Source organism: Octopus sinensis, linkage group LG28 (assembly GCF_006345805.1).
Source record: "Octopus sinensis linkage group LG28, ASM634580v1, whole genome shotgun sequence".
NCBI classification, from domain to species: domain Eukaryota; kingdom Metazoa; phylum Mollusca; class Cephalopoda; order Octopoda; family Octopodidae; genus Octopus; species Octopus sinensis.
In genome coordinates, this window is record NC_043024.1 from 11,623,439 (window position 1) to 11,638,022 (window position 14,584).

The 14,584-nt window shown below is 38.2% G+C and overlaps 1 protein-coding gene across 3 annotated transcripts in view; it reads right to left on the reverse strand.

Moving 5' to 3' along the window:
* LOC115225887 (progranulin) overlaps positions 1-14,584 on the reverse strand; it is a 39,986-nt gene that overhangs the window by 9,722 nt on the left and 15,680 nt on the right. For all 3 annotated transcript variants that reach the window (XM_029796888.2, XM_029796889.2, XM_036514755.1), the window contains exons 4-5: positions 8,378-8,530; positions 7,679-7,906 (exon numbers count right to left, since the gene is read on the reverse strand). In XM_029796888.2, coding sequence (XP_029652748.1) covers positions 7,679-7,906; positions 8,378-8,530 — 381 coding nt within the window. The remainder of the gene's footprint in view (positions 1-7,678; positions 7,907-8,377; positions 8,531-14,584) is intronic.

Sequence of the window (14,584 nt, forward strand, 5' to 3'; positions counted from 1 at the left end):
GGAATTGACTTCAGAGACAATAACCTTGTTATTAATATTTCTAGGGGGATGGATGGCATTAACTAAATTAATGCTAGTATTAGTAAATGTATTCTTATTTAACAGACTAATATTATGTGAGGAGATAATTTGTAAGAGATTTTTTGTGTTGGAAAAACCAATCCTAACTGTGTGCAAGTTGATAATAGAGTAATACCTAGAATTCTTAGGAAAATTCCTAATAACAACTTCCCGAAACTGTAAAGGAAGATTAGATTTAACTTGCCTCCCATAAGGAATAATCAACCAAATAGTTTTACTATTATTTGCCTTATTTTTAGTGTAACTATCTTTAAAAGACATCGATTTACCTTTACAATGAAAAAAGGGGTTTAAATATGGGTTATCTCCCTTCCTCTGTTTGGTGTTGGCGTATAAATTAAAATTGATATCGTTTATATCCTTACAACAAGATTTCATATCTCCATTAGTAAAAGTAGAATAAGATTGAATGGAATTAATGTAGGTAAATCTATATTGAATTAATTTATTTTGTTTATCGCATGCTTAAGACATTTATTTGAAAGGACCAATGAAACAAATCCATTTTTAAAGGTGTATCCTTTAAATAGTTTTGAACATATTGTTATTTTGGTTCTATTTTAACAAAACTGTCCGATGAACAGGAACGTGAAGCTCTGAGTAACAGCTTTTGTTATATTTCTGCTGCTTTTAAATAAAGTATATATATATACATATATATATGTATGTATATACACACATACATATATATATATGTATGTATATATACACATACATATATATATGTATGTATATATACACATACAATATATATACATTATTTAAAAGCAGCAGAAATATAACAAAACTGCCTGACGAATGGGAATGTGAAACTCTGAGTAACAGGTTTTGTTAAATTTCTGCTGCTTTTAAATAAAGCATATTACTCTACCTCTGATATTTGAGTACTCTTATTTCCACCTTGTTTCACATTTGTGTTTACTCCGGTATATATATATATATATATATATAATATATATATATATATTCTTTTACTTGTTTCAGTCATGTGACTGTGGCCATGCTGGAGCATCACCTTTAGTCGAGCAAATCAACCCCCAAGACTTATTCTTTGTAAGCCTAGTACTTACTCTATCAGTCTCTTTTGCCAAACTGCTAAGTTATGGGGACATAAACACACCAGCATCGGTTGTCAAGCGATGTTGTGGGGACAGACACACAAACATACACTCACACACATACACATACATATAATATATATATATATATATATATATATACATATATATATATATACACACGATGGGCATCTTTCAGTTTCCGTCTACCAAATCCACTCACAAGGCTTTGGTCGGCCCGAGGCTATAGTAGAAGACACTTGCCCAAGGTACCATGCAGCGGGACTGAACCTGGAACCATGTGGTTGGTAAGCAAGCTACTTACCACTCAGCCACTCCTGCGCCTATATATATATATATATATATAATACAATAACATATTATAATAATATATTAATATATCACGATATATTAAAGACATTATAATATAGATGGCCATATTAAGGGCCAAAAAGGTAAAATTAATAAACAAGGGTGCAAAATAACACCTGCAATTGATAGAAATGACAATCAAAATTTAAATTGAGTTAAGTTTTGACTCTCATTTCTAGCAATTGCAGGTGCTCTTTTGCACCCTTGTTTATATATAAAGTTATAAATGATGAAAGAAATATTTCTCTTGTTATTTCTAACTTTATACACACCTTACGGTTATTGTTTGTATCGTACTATATATATATTATATGTTTTTTAGAATGATACAATAAGGAGCTTTTTTTTTTGAGTACTACAGGCGTAGGAGTGGCTGTGTGGTAAGTAGCTTGCTTACCAACCACATCGTTCCAGGCTCAGTCCCACTGTGTGGCACCTTGGGCAAGTGTCTTCTACTATAGCCTTGGGCTGACCAAAGCCTTGTGAGTGGATGTGGTAGATGAAAACTGAAAAAAGCCCGTCGTATATATAAGTAACTCATTTTTAAATGCATATTACCTCAATACATCTGACTAATATAGGCAGAATGAGATACCTTTATCTACAGGCTGAAACAGCTGTAAGATCCATTTTATGTGTATTACTTTTATGGTATTATTATCTTAGATATTGATGTATATTGTTTTATTCTATTGGATTTGGATGTTCCTATTTAAGTAGTTAAAAAATAATATGAATTGGTAATATCTGTAAGTCGATGATTGAAAGGAATCTGTTCCTCCATTTTCTTATTTGTATTATGTGTGTGAGTGTATATATATATATATGTATGTGTGTGTATATGTTTGTGTCTGTGTTTGTCCCCCCAACATCGCTTGACAACTGATGCTGGTGTGTTTACATCCCAGTAACTTAGCAGTTCGGCAAACGAGACCGATAGAATTAGTACTAGGCTTCAAAGAATAAGTCCTGGGGTCGATTTGCTTGACTAAAAGGTGGTGCTCCAGCATGGCTGCAGTAAAAAAAAAATGACTGAAACAGGATTAGTTGAATCCACATATGACTTAAATGTATATACATGTAGTTGATATTCTTGGCTGGGCCCTAAATGAACTCAGCAAACTAGACAGGAAAACAAGAAAAATATTGATGCAATTTAGAACACATCAGCCAGAATCTAATATAGAAAGATGTATACAACAAATTGAAGGTTGTAGAGGCCTTATAGACCTAGAAAACTACTATAAAATATCCACCAAAAGATTACAGAAATATCTAAATCAGAATGAATGAAAACTGGTAGAAATAACCATGGAACATGAAGAAAACAAAACAGTTTTCTGTTGCCAAGGAAACGAAAAGATACAAGAAAGAGGTCATAATATCTGACAACTATGACGAAAAGAGCAAGTAATAAAAGGTGTAAAGCAACTAAAATCTAAGATTAAATTGGAACTACAAAATTCCATGATAGAACAATGGCAAGAAAAGCCCTCAGATGGCAGCTATTGGGAGACGAAGGGCTCAAAGCAGAGACTGAAGGATTTTTAATTGTAACACAAAATCAAAGCCTCCACACCAGAAATTACCAGAAACACATAATCTTTTCTACTCTAGGCTTGAAATTTTGGGGGAGGGAGCCAGTCGGTTAGATCGATTTTAGTATGCAACAGGTACTTAATTTATCGACCCCGAAAGGACAAAAGGCAAAGTCGACCTCGATGGAATTTGAACTCAGAACATAAAGACAGATGAAATACCGCTAAGCATTTCACTCAACATGCTAATGTTTCGACCAGCTCTCTGCATCGTTTTGAATATAATATTCTTTTCTACTCTAGGCACAAGGCCTGAAATTTTGGGGGAGGGGCCCAGTCAATTAGATCGACTTCAGTATGCAACTGGTACTTAATTTATCAACCCTGAAAGGATGAAAGGCAAAGTCGACCTCGATGGAATTTGAACTCAATGTAAAGACAGACGAAATACTGGTAAGCATTTCAAATGGAATGCTAACGTTTCTACCAGCTCGCCACATTGTTCTGAAGATAATATTCTTCAAAGTTTTTAATTTTTTTAGTTGTTGGAAATCATATCTGGTACTATTTCATTCTTTTTAGAAATCCTCAGCATGACATGAACTGTGACTCATTTAATTAAATACTTTATGAAGCGAGATATTTCCTTGAAGATGGAATTAATTACTGTCTGGAAGAAATACATGTAATATTTTTTTCTCATTTTTTTCATAAAATATAAGTAGATTAAGAATTGGAAGAAAAGTGAGAAAGTTTTAAGGGTTTACATTAAGGGAACAATACTCTTTATTCTTTTACTTATTTCAGTCATGTGACTGCAGCCATGCTGAGGCACCACCTTTAGTCAAACAAATTGATCCCAGGACTTATTCTTTGTAAGAAGCCTAGTACTTATTCTATCGGTCTCTTTTGCTGAACCGCTAAGTTATAGGGACAAGGCAAAGTCGACCCTGGTGACATTTTAACTCAGAATATAAAGATGGATAAAGAGCTGCAAGACACCTTGCCAGGTGCGCTAACGATTCTGCCTTCCAGTAACTCAATATTAACAACACTCCTTATATGGAAAGAAAGGTTATAAAAAATGGCATAAAATGTATAATAGGAGTAGGAGTGGCTGTGTGGTAAGTAGTTGCTTACGAACCACATGGTTCCGGGTTCAGTCCCACTGCATGGCATCTTGGGCAAATGTCTTCTACTATAGCCCCGGGCTGACCAAAACCTTGTGAGTGGATTTGGTAGACGGAAACTGAAAGAAGCCCGTTGTGTATATGTATATATATGTATGCATGTGTGTGTGTATGTTTGTGTGTCTGTGTTTGTCCCCCCACCATCGCTTGACAACCAATGCTGGTGTGTTTACGTCCCCGTAACTTAGCAGTTCGGCAAAAGAGACCGACAGAATAAGAACTAGGCTTACAAAGAAAAACTCCTGGGGTCAATTTGCTTGACTAAAGGCAGTGCTCCAGCATGGCCACTTTTATGCAGCATTTGACTCAGAGTGATGACACCCAAACAAGAAAATCTATCTGTTGCTCAGGTAACTCGGTCAATTTGCCTATATATCTCCAACTGTATCTATCTATCTTATATAAATTTTTGAGTTCAGCTACTCTCTGTGTCATTAGGCTGGTTATGATTGAAAAGTTTTGATGGAGGTTTTATGTGAGTGTAGCACAAGGGATAGTACGCTGGACTTCTAATCAGAGGTTGTGGGTTTGAATCCCACCAGGAATGATATACAATACTTTTAGTTCTCAGGGCAGTGCCCCAGCATGGCCACAGTCTAACAAGTAAAAGATATATATATATATATAGGCACAGGAGTGGCTGTGTGGTAAGTAGCTTGCTTACCAACCACATGGTTCCGGGTTCAGTCCCATTGTGTGGCACCTTGGGCAAGTGTCTTCTACTATAGCCTCGGGCCGACCAAAGCCTTATGAGTGGATTTGGTAGACGGAAACTGAACGAAGCCTGTCGTATATATGTATATATATCTAAGTGTGTATATGTTTGTGTGTCTGTGTTTGTCCCCCTAGCATTGCTTGACAACTGGTGCTGGTGTGGTTATGTCCCTGTTACTTAGCGGTTCGGCAAAAGAGACCGATAGAATAAGTACTGGGCTTACAAAGAATAAGTCCCGAGATCGAGTGCTCCAGCATGGCCGCAGTCAAATGACTGAAACTAGTAAAAGAGAGTATATATATATAAAGGGAAAGTTTACGAAAATAAACAAAGGACGAAGGCAGGTGGAGTACAAACAAACAAATGTATTAGTATGGCACTCAGGAATAGAAAAAAGACTTTTACGCTTCGAGCCTATGCTCTTCGACAGAAAGGAACACAGAAAAAAACAAGGAGAGAAAAAAATGCGTGTAGTAGCTATATATAGGAGTGGATTTCTGTGATAAGGTGGAGGAGGAGCCATTGGTGAGGAAAAACACGACAAAGAAATAAAGGAAAGAAAGGAGAAGGGGAGAAGGGATTAAAAATGAAATAAAGGAGGGTGGACGGATGTTAATTCAATAAAAATAAAAATATTAAATAAATAAATAAAATTGAGTGATAGAGTAATGATTATACAAACCAACAATTCAAACCTAGCCTCATGAGACTAATTTCAGGGACAAGTTACAATGTCTTGATAAACCCATGTCTATCCATGTCTTTATAATATGCCTGCATATGTATGCCCATGGTTAAACATAGGTAATATACAAGTAGTGTAATGGATACTTCTATCCCTTAGATGGTTATTTTAACCTCTAACTCAGCTAACCTATACATACACACATACATACATACATATATATATAAGAGCAAAAAGGGTATGGGTGCCGCTATATATATATGTATATGTAAAAAAATACAAACTGGGACAAGAACGCAAAACATTTAGAAGACGATACAAAAAACACGGACGGGACATTCGAAGCCTTCAATCTTCAGTCAAGAACCGGATTATCCTAGCAATTTCGGCTGATTAATCTTGAGATTGCTCTGATCTGGCCAGCCCTAGATTTTCCTTTGGGGCTGGCCAGATCGGAGCAATCTCAAGATAAATCAGCCGAAATTGCGAGGATGATCCGATTCTTGACTGAAGATTGAAGGCTTCGAATGTCCTGTCCGTGTTTTTTGTATCGTCTTCTAAATGTTTTGCGTTCTTGTCCCATTTTGTATTTTTTTACATATACATATACATACATATATATATATGTTTCTTTTTAAGCCCTTCTTCACTCTCCATGAAGCATCAGGCTAGCAACGACTTTTCTCCACTTTAGGTTGCTTCCCCCCCCCCCGCTTCAGTTGGATCCCTGCTTTTTTTTTTCCTGCCCCTAGCTACGTTTAAGGTACCCTTTCAAGAACTGGACGATATATATATACACACATACATATACCGGAGTAAACACATAAATGTGAAACAAGGTGGAAAAAAAGAGTACTCAAATACCAGTGGTAGAGTAATATGCTTTATTTAAAGCAGCAGAAAATTCAACAAAATCTGTTACTCTGAGTTTCTCGTTGCCGTTCATCAGACGAGAAACTCAGAGTAACAGATTTTGTTGAATTTTCTGCTGCTTTAAATAAAGTATATATATATATATATATATATATGACGCTCGTGTCGGTCTAATTAATTGTATTTAAGACGAACCTCTGCTGATGATTTATAGATGTGTATGTAAGTAAAATTACGTATTACATTAGTAATGAAACAATTTGTTCAGGGTCAATCTATTTATTCGTTATATTTCACTTTCCTTCCGTTAAATGTATGTTACTTCTCGTTGGAAACATCTTTTTCTGTGGCTATACTATCGGGGCTATTTTTAGCACTAGAGTTATCCACATAGTGGTTAACTCTCTAATAATTTATGTATAAATTTGTATTTTCTCCGTAGTTTTTTTGTGCTAAGCCACTCGGTGTTAAATTAATGGTATTATTAAATTAATATCAATTTTTCACCCTCATTTATAAATATATATATATATATATATATATAGCCACTAAGGCTTTTTTTATTCTCTCTCTGTTTATTTTCTCGTGTTCCTTCCTGTTGAAGAGCGTAGGCTCGAAACGTAAAAGACTTTCCCACATTCCCGAGCGTTAAACTAATACACCTGCTTGTTGTTTATACACCTGTCTTCGTCTTTTGCTTTTTGTAAATTTCAACTATGTATATAAATATATGTATACGTGTATATATATGTATATGTGCGTATATATATATATATGTGTGTGTGTGTGTGTATATATATAAATATATATATATATATGTATGTATGTATAAGTGAGTGTGTGTGTGTAGTGTTTTATTTTATTTGTCAATATTAGATAGTTATTAGCTATCCATATCATCATCATTATGAATACACTATTTACTAATGATAATATTAATTAATTAATTAATAATTAACTTAATAATTTTTTAATTTTATTTATTATTATTATTATTAGTATTTTCATTTTATTATTACACATTTATTTGATTCTATTTACAATTACCATTATCATTGCCAAAGGTTTCAATTTTATTAATGGCACTAAATCAAACGCTTGAAAACACTGCCCCAGTATGGCCAGTCTGGTGACTGGAAACATTAAAGAATAAAAGAAAAACTTACGTTAGAGAATGGACAACAACCGTATTCTCCATTAGCTAAAGGACAGCAAGTCATGTTGCTTGAACAAGAGGTCTGTGCATCAGGACATATTTGGTCAGAAAGGTGCTTAGGCAATGGGTCCTCGGCTTTGGCGACCTTTGTGGCGCTTTTCTCACATTTCTTGGAATTCACATTACATGTGTGGTCATTTGGACAACACAGACCTTCACCACCACTGCAGCAGATGGCCTGCGGAGAAGAACAAGCAACGTCAATGGGAAATGGAAATTAAGGATGTCAAAGGTGAAAAAACAGAGAGAGAAAGAGCGAGAGAGAGAGAAAGAGAGAGAGAGAGCAAGAGAGAAATGGAGAGAGAGAGAGCAAGAGAGAAAGAGAGAGAGAGAAAGAGAAAGAGCGAGAGAGAGAGAGAGAAAGAGAGAAAGAGAGAGAGAGAAAGAGCGAGAGAGAGAAAGAGAGAAAGAGAGAGAGATCAAGAGAGAAAGAGAGAGAGCAAGAGAGAAAGAGAAAGAGAGAGCGCAAGAGAGAAAGAGAGAGAGAGCAAGAGAGAAAGCGAGAGAGAGAGCAAGAGAGAAAGAGAAAGAGAGAGAGAGAAAGAGAAAGAGAGAGAGAGCAAGAGAAATAGAGAAAGAGCGAGAGAGAGAAAGAGAGAGAGAGAAAGGGAGAGCGAGAGGTGGAGACAAAATTCGGTAAATAACTTACATTTGGATAAGGGCAGCAACCAAATTCCTCATTCTCTAAAAGACAAACTGTGTGGTTTGAGTGGCATTTTGGATTCCTTTTCAAAGTTCTTTCATGGCTAAAAACTCTGTCGAAAAAGTTCAGTCTGTTGGTAAATTCAACATCATTGGTTGGCTGAAAAGATAAAGTTTCAAAATTACTTTCATTTACGTTTATATATTTGTTTTGCAGGATTCTTGATGTGAAACCGTGTGTTGAAGCAGATATTGTTGTATTTAGGAACAGTCAGGTTGCCAGTCTAGCCAATAAAAACACACACACACACACACTATGTATTTGGTCACACAACCCTTATGAGGTCACAGAAGTGTGGCGAAAGAACTCTGGCCGAAATAAGATTAAGATTAATGTAAAAAATAAATAAAATAAATAAATATAGCGCAGGAGTGGCTGTGTGGTAAGTAGCTTGCTTACGAACCACATGGTTCCGGGTTCAGTCCCACTGCGTGGCACCTTGGGCATGTGTCTTCTATTATAGCCTCGGGCACACCAAAGCCTTGAGAGTGGATTTGGCAGATGGAAACTGAAAGAAGCCCGTCGTATATATGTGTATATATATATGTATATGTATGTGTGTGTATATGTTTGTGTGTCTGTGTTTGTCCCCCTAGCATTGCTTGACAACCGATGCTGGTGTGTTTATGTCCCTATCACTTAGCGGTTCGGCAAAAGAGGCTGATAGAATAAGTACTGGGCTTACAAAGAATAAGTCCCGGGGTCGATTTGCTCGACTAAAGGTGGTGCTCCAGCATGGCCGCAGTCAAATGACTGAAACAAGTAAAAGAGTAAAAGCTGAAGTAAATTAACACCAAATATCTGAGCAAATTTGGCTTACGGCTGTTTATAGAAGTCAATCATGACTACTATAAACGCCTTACTTCCCTGGGCATGGATACAGTGAAACTCCAATGTCTGGCAGCTGACTTGGCAGACACCCATAAAATTATTAACCATCTTACAAACAATAACTCTGAGCACCTTTTCAAACTCCACCTGTCTAACACCCATGGACATGCTTACAAAGTCAGAAAACAGCACAGCTCCCATGACTTTCGGAAACATTTTTTCATGCTAAGAGTTGCTGAAGCATGGAACAAACTGCCGGCATCAGTTGTTAGTTGTCGGAGCACTGCATCCTTCAAAACTTCCATGCTTTCTGAGATTTGCCAACACTACACCTGATTTTCTCCCCTCCATACACATGTAAGCATATATCTGACTCATACATTGTTCGCTTCCCAGACATTTGTACGTTACTGCATATGCTTTATACACACTTTTTGACAAGTTGTGGTGCACCTGAGCACCATATGCAATAATTTCATTATTATTATTTTTTATTATATGAAATAATCATTGACAGGCACAACCCAGCCTCAGGAATAAAGTTAAGCTAGATTTATGGTCTAATTCTTTTGAAGTACTCCCCTGGTTTAGGAACATTAAGGATAAAGGGCACACTAGGTTTATACAGATCACCGTGACCGACCAGGCTATCAGATGTTGCTACACATCGCTGGCCACAATGCGCTTCGCATTGTTTTAGCCTTCAAATGACGCCATCCAGCTGGTTAAGCAAGCAGGCCAGTTTATACAGATCATCATCATCATCATCATCGTTTAGCGTCCGTTTTCCATGCTAGCATGGGTTGGATGGTTCAACTGGGGTCTGGGTAGCCAGAAGGCTGCACCAGGCCCAGTCTGATCTGGCAATGTTTCTACGGCTGGATGCCCTTCCTAACGCCAGATAGACATCTATAATTAATACACCTCCATAAACCCTGTACTGCTAAACAAGGCACTTATATTTGATAGGAAATGGCACGTAAAAAGCACCATCCGATCGTGGCCGTTTGCCAGCCTTGTTTGGCATGTAAAAAGCACCCACTACACTCATGGAGTGGTTGGCGTTAGGAAGGGCATCCAGCTGTAGAAACACTGCCAGATCAGACTGGAGCCTGGTGCAGCCATCTGGCTTCCCAGACCCCAGTTGAACCGTCCAACCCATGCTAGCATGGAAAGCGGACGCTAAATGATGATGATGATGATGATGTGCGTGTGTTTTTATTGGCTAAACTGGCAACATGACCATTCCTAAATACAACAATATTTTCTTTTAAATTCCAGAAAAATTTCTGATTGTGCATGTAGAGGGGTGGTGGTGGGGGTTGAAGACAAGTCCTTCCGTCACAAAAAAACCCCCAACAATAGTTATGTTGGTTATTCGACTAAAAATAAAACCAGGAATGCAGGAAAGAATACAAAGCACTTTTGTATGACATTAATTTCTCTCTCTCTCTCTCTCACGAGGAATATTCCGGAAGTGTTGAGATTTTTTTAGGAGTGGCACTTATAACTGTCCTAGATTACAGTAAGTTTACTATAACATGACTGTTCTATACGGAACTGTGTTCCTACATTTTAACCCCATAAGGCGGCCAGCTGGCAGAATCGTTAGCACGCTGGGCGAAATACTTAGCGGTATTTCGTCTGTCGTTATGTTCTGAGTTCAAATTCCGCCGAGGTCGACTTTGCCTTTCATCCTTTCGGGGTCGATAAATTAAGTACCAGTTATGCACTGGAGTCGATGTAATCGACTTAATCCCTTTGTCTGGCCTTGTTTGTCCCCTCTGTGTTTAGCCCCTTGTGGGTAGTAAAGAAATAGGTATTTCGTCTGCCGCTACGTTCTGGGTTCAAATTCTGCCGAGGTCGACTTTGCCTTTCATCCTTTCAGAGACGATAAATTAAGTACCAGTTACGCACTGGGGTAGATATAATCGACTTAATCCGTTTATCTGTCCTTGTTTGTCCCCTCTGTGTTTAGCCCCTTGTGGGTAGTAAAGAAATAGGTATTTCGTCTGCCGCTACGTTCTGAGTTCAAATTCCGCCGAGATCAACTTTGCCTTTCATCCTCTCAAGGTCGATTAAATAAGTGCCAGTTACGCACTGGGGTCGATGTAATAGACTTAATCCGTTTGTCTGTCCTTGTTTGTCCCCTCTGTGTTTAGCCCCTTGTGGGTAATAAAGAAATAGGTATTTCGTCTGCCGTTACGTTCTGGGTTCAAATTCTGCCGAGGTCGACTTTGCCTTTCATCCTTTTGGGGTCGATAAATTAAGTACCGGTTTCGCACTGGGGTCGATGTAATCGACTTAATCCCTTTGTCTGTCCTTGTTCGTCCCCTCTGTGCTTAGCCCCTTGTGGGTAGTAAAGAAATAGGTATTTCGTCTGCCGCTACGTTCTGAGTTCAAATTCTGCCGAGGTCGACTTTGCCTTTCATCCTTTCGGGGTCGATAAATTAAGTACCAGTTTCGCACTGGGGTCGATGTAATCGACTTAATCCCTTTGTCTGTCCTTGTTTGTCCTCTCTGTGTTTAGCCCCTTGTGGGTAGTAAAGAAATATACATTTTAGCCCCAGGAAAATGTCTTTTGCAGCTGGTTAATGACACAGAACCTGTGTCATCCTCCTCCTCCTCATCATCGTTTAACGTCCGCTTTCCATGCTGGCATGGGTTGGACGATTTTGACTGGGGGCTGGCAAACTAGATGGCTGCACCAGGCTCCAATCTTGATTTGGCAGAGTTTCTACAGCTGGATGCCCTTCCTAATGCCAACCACTCCGAGAGTGTAGTGGGTGATTTTACGTGCCACCGGCACTGGGGGGGGGGGTCTAGTCAGGCAGCACTGGCAACGACCTCGCTCAAATCTTTTTACACATGCCACCGGCACAGGTGCCAGTAATCTGATATACATATATACTGGCTGAATTACATGGTGATACCTGGGAAAGCAGGGTTTATTTCCAGTTCCTGTTCCCTTTACACTGTTTCATGTCCTGTCCTGCTCCCTGCTCAGTTCCCCTTTTAGTTCCATTCCAATTCCTATCCCTAATCTTATGTCAATATATAATTTTTAGAATCAGGTGTAATTAAGCCATTAAATATTTGATTAACCTTTATGGTAATAGTTCATTGCTAAAAATAAGTATTACAAACTATTAATACAATTAGTGGGTGAATAACGAATGTTCCTCTATCATTTTAACTAATGAATATGCATCTGGGTAAAATAAATGAGTTGACTGGTAATACCAGGAAAGCAGGGGTTATTCCCAGTTCCTATTAACCATTACACTGTTTTATGTCCTATCCCCTTTCCTATTCAGTTCCCCTCTTTATGCCCACCCTGTCGTTAATGGTAATAGTTTATTGCTAAAATAATTATTACAAACTATTAATACAATTAGTGGGTGAATAACGAATTTAATTAATGAATATGCATCTGGGTAAAATAAATGAGTTGACTGGTAATACCAGGAAAGCAGGGGTTATTCCCAGTTCCTGCTAACCATTACACTGTTTTATGTCCTATCCCCTTTCCTATTCAGTTCCCCTCTTTATGCCCACCCTGTCGTTAATGGTAATAGTTTATTGCTAAAATAATTATTACAAACTATTAATACAATTAGTGGGTGAATAACGAATTTAATTAATGAATATGCATCTGGGTAAAATAAATGAGTTGACTGGTAATACCAGGAAAGCAGGGGTTATTCCCAGTTCCTGCTAACCATTACACTGTTTTATGTCCTATCCCCTTTCCTATTCAGTTCCCCTCTTTATGCCCACCCTGTCGTTAATGGTAATAGTTTATTGCTAAAATAATTATTACAAACTATTAATACAATTAGTGGGTGAATAACGAATTTAATTAATGAATATGCATCTGGGTAAAATAAATGAGTTGACTGGTAATACCAGGAAAGCAGGGGTTATTCCCAGTTCCTGCTAACCATTACACTGATCCATGTCCTATCCCCTTTCCTATTCAGTTCCCCTCTTTATGCCCACCCTGTCGTTAATGGTAATAGTTTATTGCTAAAATAAGTATTACAAACTATTAATACAATTGGAAGTGCAATGGCCCAGTGGTTAGAGCAGCGGACTCGCGATCGTAGAATCGTGGTTTCGATTCCCAGACTGGGCGTTGTGAGTGTTTATTGAGCGAAAACGCATAAAGCTCCACGAGTCTCCGGCAGGGGGTGGTGGCGATCCCTGCTGTACTCTTTCGCCACAACTTTCTCTCACTCTTTCTTCTGTTGGCCTGCTTGCTTAGCCAGTGGAGTGGCGTCATTTGAAGGCTAAAACTATGCGAAGCGCACTGTGACCAGCGATGTGTAGCAACATCTGATAGCCTGGTCGATCACGGTGATTAATACAATTAGTGGGTGAATATTACTGTCCAGTATTGTTACTACTTATATCTCGTTAAGAGATTTTAGAACTAGCTATATTACTACCATTACTAAACATTTAATAAGTTAGTCTGCCAACCTTTGTTATTCCAAATTGAAGGGGTCAGTAGCAACAACCCTTTCACCCTTTTTTGCCTGCCTTTACTCTTTTACTTGTTTCAGTCATTTGACTGCGGCCATGCTGGAGCACCGCCTTTAATCGAGCAACTCGACCCCGGGACTTATTCTTTTGTAAGCCCAGTACTTATTCTATCGGTTCTTTTGCCGAACCGCTAAGTAACGGGGACATAAACACACCAGCATTGGTTGTCAAGCAATGCTAGGGGGACAAACAAAGACACACAAACACACATACATATATATATATATATACATATATACGACTCACAAATCCACTCACAAGGCTTTGGTTGGCCCGAGGCTATAGTAGAAGACACTTGCCCAAGGTGCCACGCAGTGGGACTGAACCCGGAACCATGTGGTTGGTAAGCAAGTTACTTACCACACAGCCACTCCTACGCATATGACGGGCTTCTTTCAGTTTCCGTCTTCCAGATCCACTCACAAGGCTTTGGTCGGCCCAAGGCTATAGCAGAAGACACTTACCCAAGGTGCCACGCAGTAGGACTGAACCCGGAACCATGTGGTTGGTAAGCAAGCTACTTACCACACAGCCGCTCCTGTGCCTAAAGAGCCTTTGTTTCAATTAATTTTTAAAATAACGAATAATTTAGTAAAATAACATTCTTATTGTTAAGTCAGGGTCTGGAACAATTTAGCAGAAAACTTTGATAGAAGATTATAATTTAGACCACTTTAAATCAGAACCTGGGGTGGTCTCAGGTAGGTTGGTATCAAAAGGGTTAAACACATCCTACTAAACACTGCTCGTTACAACTGATTAGTTTGCAGAATG